The sequence below is a fragment of the Charadrius vociferus genome, unplaced genomic scaffold (assembly GCF_000708025.1).
Source record: "Charadrius vociferus isolate BGI_N301 unplaced genomic scaffold, ASM70802v2 scaffold65, whole genome shotgun sequence".
Lineage (NCBI taxonomy): Eukaryota > Metazoa > Chordata > Aves > Charadriiformes > Charadriidae > Charadrius > Charadrius vociferus.
This window is the reverse complement of record NW_009649293.1, coordinates 2,301,475-2,315,680: the sequence shown is the minus strand read 5'-3', so window position 1 is coordinate 2,315,680 and position 14,206 is coordinate 2,301,475. Positions and strand designations below refer to the sequence as shown.

At 36.4% G+C, this 14,206-nt stretch overlaps 1 protein-coding gene across 1 annotated transcript in view; it reads left to right on the top strand.

Moving 5' to 3' along the window:
• The first annotated feature begins 4,072 nt into the window (after positions 1 to 4,072).
• Positions 4,073 to 14,206, top strand: part of CCDC102B (coiled-coil domain containing 102B) — a 172,057-nt gene continuing 161,923 nt past the window's right edge. Inside the window, exons 1-3 of the mRNA XM_009889055.1 lie at positions 4,073 to 4,678; positions 6,510 to 6,724; positions 12,126 to 12,234. Of these exons, the coding sequence (XP_009887357.1) occupies positions 4,073 to 4,678; positions 6,510 to 6,724; positions 12,126 to 12,234 (930 nt within the window). The remainder of the gene's footprint in view (positions 4,679 to 6,509; positions 6,725 to 12,125; positions 12,235 to 14,206) is intronic.

The following is a 14,206-nucleotide window of genomic DNA, read 5'->3' as shown; positions in this document are numbered from 1 at the left end:
GGGTTATACTGGTCATAAAAGTACAGTGCTTCTGCAAAGCAGAAAATCCTACTTTCATTAATGCCAATGGGAAAACACTCTTTTACTTCAGCTAAACCAGGGCTGTATGCAGAAGACTTATGGATGTGTCACTATAAAATGAAATGCAAATACAACAAAAAAGTTAGTGATTAGTGTGGTTTTTTTCTTGAGTTTATTATTAAATTAATAAAATCAGTCATGAATCATGCTTCCCGCATTTTATATACTCATGTTCTTTCTTGTGTTAAATGTAATGTTAAATTACAAGGTATTTCTTAAATTAAGAGGCCACTACTGCACCTTGCTCCCAGTCCTTTGATCATCTTTGTGGCCCGTCTCTGGATGCTCTCCAGCCTGTCCACATCTTTTTTGTATAGTGGGGATCAAAAGTGAGCACAGTATTCTAGGCGTGGCCTGACAAGCACTGAGTAGAGTGGGATAATGACTTCTTTACCTCTGCTGGTGATGGCCTTGTTGATGCAACCCAGCATCCTGTTGGCTTTCCTTGCTGCAGCAGCACAATGTTCACTCATATTGAGCTTGTTGTCCACCAGGACCCCCAGATCCCGTTCTAGAGGTGTTCCCCAGCTTGGTAGGTCCCAGACTGTGATGCACTCCTGGGTTATGTTTTCCCAGGTGCAAGACCTTGCACTTGTCCTTCTTGAACTTCATAAGGTTCTTATTAGCCCACTCTTCCAGCCTATCCATGTCTTCCGGTAGGGTAACTCTCCCTTCCCAGGTTTCCACTTCCCCACTCAATTTAGTATTATTGGCAAACTTCATCAGGGTACACTTGATCCCATCATCCAGATTGCTTATGAAGATATTGAACATTGTTGGGCCCGATATCGATCCCTGGGGGACTCCACTTGTGACAGATTGCTGGTTTGAAAAGGAGCTATCTCCCCCCATCCTCTGGGTACGGCCTGTCAGCCAGTTCCCCACCCACTGCACAGACCACTTGTCTAGACTGTAGTGCATCAGTTTCTTTAGGAGGACACTGTGGGGAACCATGTTGAAAACCTTGGAAAAATCCAGGTAGACAATGTCCACCACTTGCCTCACATCAACCAAGCTTGTCGTAGAAGGTAATCAGGTTTATCAAGCACGATTTGCCCTTGGTGAATCCATGTTGGCTTTTCTGAGTCACATGCTTCATTTGACTTGTGATAACCCCCAGGAAGATTCATTCCATAATTTTCCCAGGGACTGAAGTAAGACTGATGGGCCTATAATTTCCTGTATCCTCCTTTAAGCCCTTCTTGTAGATTGTCTGTATTGTGTGCAATGGGGACAAATTGAGACTATCTGTCCTGAGACAATCTGTCCGCAAGCAATGAAAGCTACTAATTATTTGTACATATAGCAGGGTGAAAAAAGACTGCCTGACCAAAGAAATTTTGCATGGGTTTCTACATAGTGAAACATCAAGATATTTCAAGGCTATATTTCCAACACAACAATTATGGGTTTAGGTGTAGACCCTTTAGTGCTGTCCTTCCATTTAAAAAGAAAAAATGTATTTGCACACCTAGCAATATCTATGTATCATTCTTTGGAAGTGCTTTTCAATAATGGTTTTAAACAGTAACTTGTCCTCTTTTTACAAGTAGGGAAATTTAAGTATCTGTTAAGGATTTGCTATTTGACTTATTCTGTTGAAAGGGAGACCAAAGGCAAGGTCTGTTGTTCTAGTTATTAACCCACTGTATCTACTTCATCAGTGTTTAAGGTTATTCATGGTCAGACATCAGTTATATGATAGTTCTTACGACTAAAAATACAATGTGCCTTCATAGGAATCAGTTTTTCTGCAGTAAGTTACCCCAGCTGCTGAACAAAATAATTGCTCCATGGTGCAGTTTTAGGTTTTTTCTCTTTTTCATTTTCTTTTTCCCCTCCTAAGACATTATCTTACAAACTGACAAGAATGTTCCTCAGTTTAATCAACGTGTTCTACAAGTCTCAATTTTTAAGAACTGATAAGAAAAAATTAGAGGGATGATTCTACAAATGGTTTTACAAGTTTTTATCACTGCAATTTGATGTTTGGGTTGTTTTAATTTTTTTTCCAAATTAAGCAATTACATTAAAAAAAAACAAAACAAAACAAAACAAAATAAACCAAAAAACCCAACCAAAAAAACACACAACTCTGCTGAAGATCTTACTTCAAGATTAAAGAGCAAATAATTCTTCAATAGTAAGAAATCTCCCTTGACTGTCGTCCAATTTCACCTGAGATAAGTTTAATTTAGAAGTTGGTGGAGAAAGCAAAAACTTGCGCAAGCATAATGTGTGTTATTAAGTGATATCTGTAGTACTTTGTTGAAACAAGTGCGTGTGTATCTGAGTTTTACATCAGCAGCATCAATCCTGTTTGTCTCTAAGGAATAGTGAACAAAGAAGCCCAATGTGCTTATACTGTATTCTAAAAATTGAGAAATCAATTAAAATAGAGATAATGAATCTAGTCCTATTTTATAGGCTTCTCCCTGTTTTATTTATTTAGTTGGATCCTTTTGTCTTTTTAAACGAATTCATAAATAGGTCTTAGTATACACTATGAATCCATTCTGTGAGGAAATTTTTCACATCATGTTCATTTTTATATCATAAACAATATGTAGAGAAGTATCTTATTTGGAATGGGGTAACAAGGTTAACTTTTTTCCCCAAGAATTTCTGGGAGTAGGTCAGACTTGATCTTGATCAAGTCTTGGCAGCAGCTGTTCTTTGTCTGTGTAGTGTTGTGGGCATCGGTGGTGCTACACCAGACAGTGATAACAAAGGAAGTTGGTGTCCTTTACTGTCCTTTTCCTTCTTTTCTCTCATAACCATACCTGACTATAACAATTCTCCAGAAACTTCTAACAAAGGGAAAATAAATGTCCTGGAAAGCACTGAAAAGTTGAAAACAGCTGGTAAAATGGAACCAAAAACTGCAAAATCTTCTATTCGGCTAAAATGAGACCTCTACATTTCAACGACCAGTGTTAGCACTAATTGCTGTAACATATAAACATGTTTTTATTAAAATGGATGTTGGAATATAGGAGCAATTTTTTTTTTTTTTTTTTTTTTTACTTTAAACAACTTAGTTTTCTAATGGTATAGCAAGATTTTTAGGTTTTGGGTTTTTTTTTTAAGACATTCAAAAGGAAAAAAACAAGTATGTATACATGATTAGTCTGTATAGACTGTCCACATCAACATTTTCTCAGCTCTGAAGTGGGAAAGCAGTTTCTGAGGCATTGGTTTTCCTCTGAGCTGAATGAGTAATAGCAGACAAAAAAAGAAAAGCAATGTGACAATATTTACTAGCAAAGCTATATAATCATGAGATACTATACAGTACAGTGGAATAGTGCTACCCTTTCAAGAATAATATGAGAATATACTTCTTGGACAGGTTCTGGAATGTAGACAGCAAAATAAAGACTCCTATAAAAATGCTTGATTTTTCTCATGAAACAAAGAAAATCGAAAGGCCAGTTGGGGGGGTTAGTTTTGTTTGGGTTTTTTTGTTGGTTTTTTTTTTTTAATTTAATTTAATTTTATTTTATTTTAATTTTTTTATTTTATTTTATAGGCAAATTATAAAGTAAGTTTTGCCTAATATGAAGTTCCACAGTTTGGGAAAGAAGGCGAGTGAATCTATGATTTTGGTTCTAGATTGGGGTTCCTCATACTAGATATTTAAAATAAATATTGATTCAATCTAATCTTGTCTATAAGTTAGAAAGCTTTTGCCTGGCTTCTCTAGACTCAAAATTTTTTGTGAGCACTATGATTATTTAATGACACTTCCTTTGCTAGCAATGCATAATCAAGTAATAGGTATGTCTGTTTATGCTGTACTTAAAAAGTATTATATAAAATGTATTTTAATAGCTATTGCTTGTTGATGAAGCACATTTCTGAAACTTTAACAGTGTTATTATCTCATTACTATAGAGGTAAAATAAACTACTCTTTGAGGTTTTATAATTTAATTGAGGGAAGCTAAATTATTGTCTGTCTTTGTCTTTTTTAGGACTGAAATTAGATTATGAATCAAAACATGAATTTAGGCTCTGTTCAGAAAGTAATGGAAGAGACACAGGTTTTTGGGACCCAACCAAGACAACCTTATAAACTACCTGGACGTTGCCAACCAGGTGGCTATCTGTATAATTCAAATCTGCCATCTCAAAGTTCCTACCCATGTTCGTCTCATTATCCATATACGTCTACAAATTACAGCAGTGACTGGGAAATTTTGGAAGCGGTAAGAATTCGGGAACTGGAAGAAGTCAAAGCCAGAGCTGCCCAAATGGAGAAGACCATGCGCTGGTGGTCAGATTGTACCGCTAACTGGAGGGAGAAATGGAGCAAAGTTAGAGCAGAAAGAAATAAAGCCCGAGAGGAAGCAAGACACTTGAGAATAAAATTAGACAGTATTGTAAAAGAAATGAGTATGCTTAAAAAAAAATATCAAGATTTAATAAGTGAGAAGGAAAACTTAGAAAATGTAACTGCTTGGAAAACAGAATTCACTTGCTCAGAAATATCTTATCTCAAAAAAGACCTAAGCCAGTTAACATTTCAGGAAGAAGAACCTGCGAAAGAACTGAGCAAAACCAACAAGATTCCTGGTGCAGAAGACACAAAGAAGGTAAACACTGGGGAATATTTTTAGTTCATGAAGAAGCGGGAAATTAAGGATGTGTATCTAGAAATGGGATTTTTCAAGAATCTTGACGGAAATACTACCTGATCCATTCAATAGTAAAATCACTTTTTGCACCCATCTAAATACTATTCCTAATATAGAGAAATACAGAAAACAATTCATACCCATCAACTACAGCTAAACATTTAGGTAACAGGGGCTGACTGTTATATCCAATAGCATAAACCACTGTTTATGAGACTTTATCTCATGTTTTAAGGTAACAGATTACCTCTGTTATGTGATTTCTCCATGTTTTGCATACTTCTTTGTTATGTCCAAAAAAGCAGTGTAGGTTCCTGGCTTCTGAAAAAAAGTCATTTAATTTTCCCTTAACGCAACTTCTGAAATGTGGAAAGAGGTGAGGCAAATTCTTCTGTAAATTTACAAGATTTTTTTTGTTCAGTAAGGAGAGCAATTAAGTTGTTACACAGAATTAAACAATCAAGTATGGGCATGGTTTAATACAGCTCCCAGTTCTATACAAAAGAACTAGTTATGTTAATTAAAGTGGAACTATTTGTTCATGTTTTACCAGTTTTAATTCTGTGCCTTGACATGTATTTTATAGTCTTCATAGACAATACCATGTAAAGACTATACTTATTATTTGTCTGATAGATAGCAGTCATTACACTGTAGGATTTAGGAATTTTTTTACTTCAGTTGCATGAAAATTGTCAGGATCTTAGGCATGAATGTATTACACTGAGAATTTTTACTCACTCTCTAATGCACGTAGATTACATTATATTACTGTGAATTCTGGAAAAAAAAACACCATAGTGTTAGTATTGAGAATAAATTTGGCCAAAAAATGCATACCTTTCATATTTTTGGGCAGACAAATGGGCCATAGGAAGGAAATGACACAAAATATATTTTAACTGTTTCTCTTTCTCCTTAGTATAAAAAAATGAAGTACTTGAAGACTGAAACTTTATATGTGAGTGGAAAACAGTCTTATCTTTTCAGCAGCTTCTAATATTTTCTGATGTAGACTTCAGGAATTCTTCTAAAAACTCAAAAGAACAGAGTGGTATGAAATAAGACTGTTGTTAATCTGCTAAAATGAGACTAGCTTTTAAACACAATTCCTCAGAAGTGATAAAACTTAAACACGTTTCTAAAGGAAACCACCGTTTATAAGAGATGTTCAGTCTTCCTAATAAATATGTATACTTTTTTGTTCTAATTGTTACTAGGTTTGTTTATCTTTTGTATGCAAAGCATACATCTTAAAAATAGATTTTATAGCTCTTTTAGCTTATAAATGGGATCCAAATTGATATGTTAAACAGATAACTTTGGTCCTTATACAAAACTTGTATAAGTCCATCACCTGCTTCAACATGATTTACATTAGGAGTTTAAGAGCTCTTAATGTAGAGTTTCTCAATATATTATTTGTATGCATAAATTGAATTCCTGGTTTTGTTAGTTACAGGATTCGGTCTTCACCGTAGTTATAGCCAAATAATGATAACTGGAATCTATTTCTTTGGTAAAGATACATTAGAAATATTTCGGATATGAAGCTTGTCATAACAGAAGGTGTGAGATATGTTACAAAATGACAGTAATCCAACTGCACTGACTTTTTTTGTGCCTTCTATCCATATACAGTTCAACTGTACAAGATGTTGCTTATTCCCTTTTGTCTTCTACGTGACTTAAATGTTTAGAAGAGCCTTGGGGTACCCTGCAGAAGTTATGTTAGACTTTTCGCTTCATTTATGTCTTTCTTAGTTGTCATATTTTTCTGTTTTATCAGGATGTAGAGGTAATCAAAGACCAAAGCAATCACAATAAAAAAATCACTCCAAAGCCTCCTGATTCCTTTCCCAATGGAGATCCCAGTGTCTATTTGGAGGAACCTAAAAAATGTTTGGACAGCACAGCTAAAACAACAGAGAATGATTTAATACATGTTTCTGTCTTGCATTTGCATTTGGCTGAGATGCAGAAAATCTTACAGAAGGAAAGAGAGTAAGTGAGAAATATATCCTACTTGGGGAAATCTCTATTAAAAAATAAGGGGCTTTAAGATACTTCCTAAAATAGATATGGTAATATTTGCATTTATAGTTCATATGCTCTCATGTCTAAGCTTTATTAATTGCTATTTACAAGGTTTTGAATAGAATCTAGAAAGAAAATTTAGCATAAGAATTTTAATTTTTTTTTGCTTAATAGAGTGTTTATTGTTTTTCCTGGCTTGTCTGTCATTTAAATAAGAAGTGCTCCATACAGAAGTGTTAAGAATGTGTAGTTAATTATAAAGTTATACCTATTAGCAATTCAGTATCATCAATGTCATGGTGTCTAATCTATGTTATGCTCAGTTATTGGAGTTATTTCTGTACAACAACAAATTTTCATATATTCTACCAGTAGACTTTGACAGACTCTAACTGCAGAATGACTAAGGCCATTTTTCAATTAAAAGTACATGCATATAGCTGCAAAATGCCGTTAACCTTGACCTCTTCACTTGTAGTAAGGTCTATGTCAAAAGCAAATAACAAAGAGTGCAGATACCATTTATCATATGCTCATTGTATCATATCAGATTTACCTCACATGAATAGTAAATTTGCATTTTGGTGGCCTAAAAGAATTCATAAGTTGATTACACACTATATGTTAGCATGTGAGTCTTTGCATTGGTAGGAATTCCTTGAACCAGGACAGTATAGATTATCAGTATTGAGCAAGATTGAATCACACCAAAAAAGCTTTCCAAGGAAACCCGCAGTATGTGATGTATGATGAATGTAGGAGGAGACTTCAGGCACTGTGTGACTGTAACTTCAAAACCAGCTGAAGTTAATTAGAAAGAGAAAAGGAAGAAAATTCCCCCTCTATTGTAAATGGGTTCAACAGTTTCAGTTCAGAGAGTCTGCAATGGTAAGCTGTGATGAAAACTTTCTTTCCTGATGCTTCTTTTCACAATTGTCCTGTAGATAGTACAAGTCTGAGGAAAAAAAAATATAAAAAAAACCTTTAAATTCCTAACTAGTATTTACTGTGTTCTGTTATATGAATTAGATAGCTGTAGAAAACATACAATAATTCTTTATTTGAATCATATTGTAGCACATGACCAGAAGTATGTTCTATGTCATTAAAAGATTTAGGTTTTTGTGGAAGCATAAATCCCAGAATGTCTAAATTTTCCAGTTTGTCATGGTATTTGTACGTGTAAGTTAAAAGACTCACATACCCATTTTCCTCTGGCTGAAATATTTAGGGTCCTAGGTACTTCATTTTTCAACAGCAATCACAGTATACATACATGCATATGTAAAACTTCCCTTTTAGAAAAGGGATAATTCTTCAAGTCTTATTTTTTAATGACTTCTTAGAACCAGGGTTTATTAAAATTTGGTCTACTTCCTGGTTTTGTTTTTTTTGTTCTCATGCCTCTCTAACCAATTTGTAGCTGTACTTCAGAGAGACAGATTTTGTCATTTATCCCCAGATGTGTACTGACTGTGGTATACAGTAATAGATTTACTGGCACATGCTAAGAACTGGAGCACGTCTACACCGTGCAATGTACAGCGATGCCAACCTCAGGCAGCAGATGCTCACAGAGCAGTGATTTCCACATAACAGCGGGCATTGGTATAACAACTCCCTCTCTAGGTTGCTTTGGGAATCATTTCTGGTGCACAAAGATGTTCTGTAAGCAGAACATATGCAACTTAAAAATATGAAGCAATTACTTTTGGCAATACACACAATAAATAGCTAGGATTAAGGTTACTCGAATAAGCATTGACATAGTCACCAGTCTCTTGAGACACGCTATGAATCTTTGTTGGACAGGCTATCATCTGCCAGCTCAGAAAGGGTTGGTCTGCATTGCTTGCTGGAATGGGCTTCTTTTGCTGAGTCTCCATCTTCAGTTTCCCATTTTTTTCCTCTTAGGGTTTTATACTTGTTCATGTCAGTATTTTTGCTCCTGGGTCCTGGAGTTGCTAATAATGACTATCTATCTCAGCCATCTCACCCCTGTTTGCATTTTTATTTTTCTTATCTTGCATGGCTCTAGCTTAAGTACTTTCTCACAGCTTCTTCCTCACAACTTAGCAATTTTCTCAGTTAACTTGAGCCAAGGACACACAGCTGTGCTGCATCAAAAGCAAGCTTGGATCACAGACAGCTTGAACCCTAAGGCCAAAGGTTACCTTGGCAGTCAGTATGAGCTTACTCATTCAGCACAGGGCTTCTCAGCAGTTTTCTGGTTTACATGCAGTACTCCAGAATTGTGGCCATGTTCTTTCCAGAGTCAAGTTAGCTCGTGCAGATCCAGTGTATGGACTTGCCCTTGTTACCTGACTAATCTCTCCATGAGATGTTTTGCTCTGTCACCCTGAGGGGACCTATGCTTCTTGCATTCTGTTTAGAGCTATCTTCGCTAATGCCTATATACCCTTAAGCCATGGATTGGGCTTTGCAAAATATAAAAACAAAGGAGCTCTGAAAGAAAAAAAGAAGAGCTCAAAGTTTATGTTTTGACTTTCAAAGAACTTCAGTCTTGGGTTTCCAATGTAAAATCACACACCAAAAACCTCTACTAGGCACTACGGCTTATATCAAATACACATTTGAGGTCCCATTGACATAGACGGGAATTAAAGACTTTATGAGTTGTTCAGCACTTTAAAGAATCATTTGCCTAAAATAGCTATCTTTAGTCATCTTTTGGATCAGTGTTCTCATCTAAGTATCTTCTAGTTTCAAGATCTTAATTTGTTCCACTTTGAACTTTAAAGTGTTTCCTTGGTCTAAAACCGAAAACCCAGCAACTACATTGGTAGTAATATTGAAGAGGAATTGCTTAGGGCTGAATGGGCAGACTTAGGCAATGGACACAGGAGGCTTCATCCAAGCATCAAGAAACACTTTTTTCTCTGAGGGTGACCGATCCTTGGAGACATTCAAAAGCCATCTTGACATCGTACTTAGCAACCAGATCTAGGTGACCTTGCTGGAGCGGGGGGGTTGGACTAGATGAACTCCAGAGGTCCCTTCCAACCTCAACCATTCTGTGTAATTCTGTGATTTAATTAGATAATAAGAAGTTAAAATAGTTGGTCTTGATCTTCTGTTTAAGTAGTAATAAGCTGCTTCAATGATCTCTGCTATACTCTTTCTTCCTCTCTTTGTTTGTTTATTTATTTATTTAAATAGTAAACTTTATGTAGTCAGAATCATCTATTTCATTCAGTGGCATCAGAGGGACTTGGTCTCACTTAAGAGGTACTGTAACAGAAAATAAAAGTGGTATCTTCTAAGTAAGCACTGCATAGTGGACATGCCTCTTTTACTTTTCAGATTAGACCATTTCTAAGGACTTTCAATGCATTCAGTATACTCAATAGACTATTATTCAAAGTATTAAACTGTCATCATTCATGCTTTCACTTTCTCCTGTATTAAGCGTCCCCCTTAATAATATTTTTAGTCCCCCAATGAAGTCATGATATCATTCCACCGAGATATCCCACTACTTTAGAAAAAAAACCTATTCACTTGAAATGCATATCTTTGATTCTTTACATACAACAGAAGTCATCTTGCTCCACTTTGCTTTCTGAGTGACAGTGTTTATTTTATTACAATAACGTTGTGAGAGTCATAGGTGTTTACTAAGATAAGCTGTGCTATGTGCTATATGTATGCAGAGAAAGAGATCCCTGGGTCAAGAGCATTACATTTAGTTGTAAAAGCAGAGAGAATAAGAAGATACTTTACTCAAATAGATTGCTTCATTAATGTAGCTGACATTTCTTCCAGGACGTGAGCCAGACCAGTGAGTGGTAACTCTTGGTATCTCTAAGCAATTCCACAGTATGCTGCGTAGACATGCCCCGGACAAATCTCATCAATAACCCTTTGCTCTAGTTCCTTAAAGTTAACAGTACTGTTGTGGATGATTAATTTTAAATAAAATTTTCTTAGAATGTATTTATAGTCAGCCTGACAATAATAACTTTAGTAATAAGGTTGACAATTTTTATTAGCCTCAGAATAGAAAATAAATGCTTTGGCATACAATAGTTTCTTTTATTGCCAGTATTAGAATTTTCTTTTTAAATATTTCAATATTTTTCTCTTTTCTGGTATACTAACCCTTCATCCTCCATTTTCATAGGTTTTATATAATGTAAAATGTTCATCTCCCAGTATAATAGTACTTACACAGTTTTACTGTTGTTCAGATTTTAGATTTCTTCAATGACCTGACTTCACAGGCTCTATTCCTATATTGATGTTTACAGCCAATAGAATATTCCAGAATTTTCAATGGTGATTTGATTTCATAGAAATTTTAGAAATATAATTTGAAAGTTTTTATTTGTAATTGAGTTTTTTCTTTTACTTTTAATTATGTTCCAAATTCTATTTTGCTGCAAGATTGCAAAATGGCATATACACATTACACAAATATAAAATGAAATTTTGAAGATAGGAGTATAAATTATGAGAAGTTCATTATTATCTTTGGAACTTGGCTAACAGTGTTTCCTGTGAACACAGAAATGAGTTTTAATTGTTCTCAAAGACAAGAACATCTGTAGTGCCTCTGCTGCTTCATATTTCTTTCATTATTTCCTGAATGACTGAAAATATTTTAATTGGTTAGAAGAGGGGTAAATGTAATTATCAAAGTTCATTTTTTCAGTAATACAGTAGCTTTCTCCAATGAGTTATTGTTTGTTCTTTGTGAATTGTGCATCCTGAGTATTTTTCCTGAATGTAGTAATGGATTTTATGCTCAAATAACATTCCAGAGGCAAATGCATAATGAGGGTACAGTAACTCTGAGAAAAATAATCCATTTTCCTAAGATCCTTCTAGCATTTTCTTTCAAGACCAATTTTTTTTTTGAAACAAGAAATATACATTTTAATTAATTATTTTTTGGTTTTACACCTGTGGTAGGTCATCTTTGGTTTCAGTACTGTCTACTTTTGTATATATTCCCATGTATATGTGTGTTTAAAATAATCTTCTGCCTGTACCCAGATAACAGTACCTTTTCTCTGAGGATCTTCACTATCTCACTATGTATTTGGTGACCTGAATCACTAACTGAAGGCCATTTCCAAATTTTCTTCAGTTTATGCCAAAATTTTATTTTATTTAAATTCTTACTCTATACTACCAGATTTCTTTGTGCTTTGTAGCTATTATTTTTGGTAAATCTCTTGGAATAATTGTGTGATGATAATAAAGTTTTTTAATAATAAAAAAAAGGTATATGGTTGACAAAAGCAGTAAAATCTAAGTCAAACTATGAAAAGGCAATTCAAAGTAGTTTGTCTGTTGTCAACTTCAAAAAGATTTTATGCTGACTTTTAAAATGCTTTTTCAGAATGAACGTGTTTCTGGAAAAAGAAATGGAGAAGATAGAAAATGAATTATTTCTTTGGAAATGCAAATATGATGAACTGAGACAAACCAAGTTGGAAAGCCTGAAACAGGTATGTTGGCAGTACATCATTGTCACGTGAAGTAAGAAACAAAATTGAGATTTCTGATTTCCTATGTCGTAACTAAAGAGTAAAATCATATCTAGCATTTATGAAAGTGATAAATCAACCATTTATCAACTATTTATCCCTGTAGCCTGGGGGGAGGGCACTGCCCAGAATGTGTGAAGAAGCCCAGCCCTGGCTCAGCCGCCATGTGCTGCCATGGTGGCACTGGTGTTGGGGAGCTGCAAGGGTGGCACTAGGGTGGCTCCATAGTCTCATAGGAAGGGACTGGATGGGGCAGGTGGGTGCTGGTGCCCCATCCTGATGTGCTGTGAGGGTGGTGGCCGTGATATTTAGCAAGCTATGGTTGGGGTCCAGCTGGGCTTGTCTTCAGGCAGAAGGGACCCATGGGGTCAAAGGGGTGTGTGGGGATGTTCCACCACTGTGAGGATGTTGACCCTGGGCTACCAAGTGGGCATGGTGGGGGTGACAGCCTGGAAATGAGGAGGAAAACATCGTCTGAGACAGTGGAGGTATCTTGAGATCTAGGCTGTGGCCAAAATAGTTGCTTACTCATTAGGGAGAGCCAAGTACTCATTCAGATGGTGCTGGGGGAGAGCTGTGCAACTGCCAGGCCTGGCATGCAGGTCCCAGGCTGTGACTGTGGGGAGAAGTGGCTTGTCCAGCAGTTTGCATGTGGGAGGGGGCTGGAAACTGATGGCAGCTTGAGGCACACCAACAGTAGTGGCACACCCCCGGGCATGGTCCCCAGCACTGGCTGGGGCTGCTGCTGCTGGTGCAGTGGAGACTGCGTCTCAGAGATGCTGAGGGAGGATGCAGGTCCCTAGGCCTTAGGCTGCAGGCGGTGTCTGATACCTTCCCTTGAGGCTGGGGCAAGGGATAGAGGTGTCCATACCTACAGGAGGTGTACTCTGGTTGAGGAAATTTATTTGCCCTTTTGAGCTGCAGGAGGAGGTGAGCATGCTGGGCAGGCTCAGGGAAGGCAAAGGGGAGAGTAACAGGATCTTCACAGGCTTTCCAGAAGTAAGACAGTCTGAACCACACAGGAGGGGCAGCCAGAGATTGCAATCAGTAGCAAGGTAAATAGAGAGTCCAATGGTGGGAAGGCTGGAAACTTATGATCTCCAGCAACAGGAGGATGGAATTTTTTCCACCTACAGATTTGCAGGTGCAGAATAGGTTCAAAAGCCTGGTAGCACAGCAGTAGAAGCAGCTCTGACTGGTAAACAAGAGTTCACCAAAGCTGGGGTATCTTGAAGTCCAGCATCTTCCAAGTGCAACAGAGGTCTGTCCTAATACTCAGGGGAAAAGGTAGATGTATCAGGAGGCTGATTTAGCTTAGTAGGAAACTTGGTGGAGTTCTGATGCCAGAAAGCAATATACTTGTTATAAAGGAGATAAGTCTACAAGGAGTAGCTTAAGAACATTGCATGGTTATGTAGGAATGGTGTTAGAACAGAATTGCTCATTTTCAATCCAAGTTTGTGACTAGAATACTAAGAGATATTTGCATTGCAGCTTTCAGGTTTTAGCTTTCAGCACAATGGCTTGAGAACCTTTTAGGTTCAACAAAACTCAAAATGTGTATCTATGTAAGTAAATATAGAATTTAAAAATTTGTATAAATTTAGCATCTCAGATTTGGAATAATCCAGGAAAATCAATTAGCTTTCTTTTTATGTTTTGGAAAAGATTGCAAGCAGTCTATTAAATTCCAAGTTCTAGTTACAAGGACGTGCATACGTAAATGAAATTTCCTTCATAGCTGAACATCCACAGCAACAAATTAACATCTGTCATATTTGAGTTACTTCAGATTTTAGCTCTTTATTTTCAGCTTGCTCATTAAGTAGGATTTTAGCTTGTCATACTTCTGCACAACAGGGGAACTCTGAATTTAGTTAATTGTTTTGCTTAAGAAGTGTAGTCTTTATGTTTTATGGCACTGTCAGCAGGA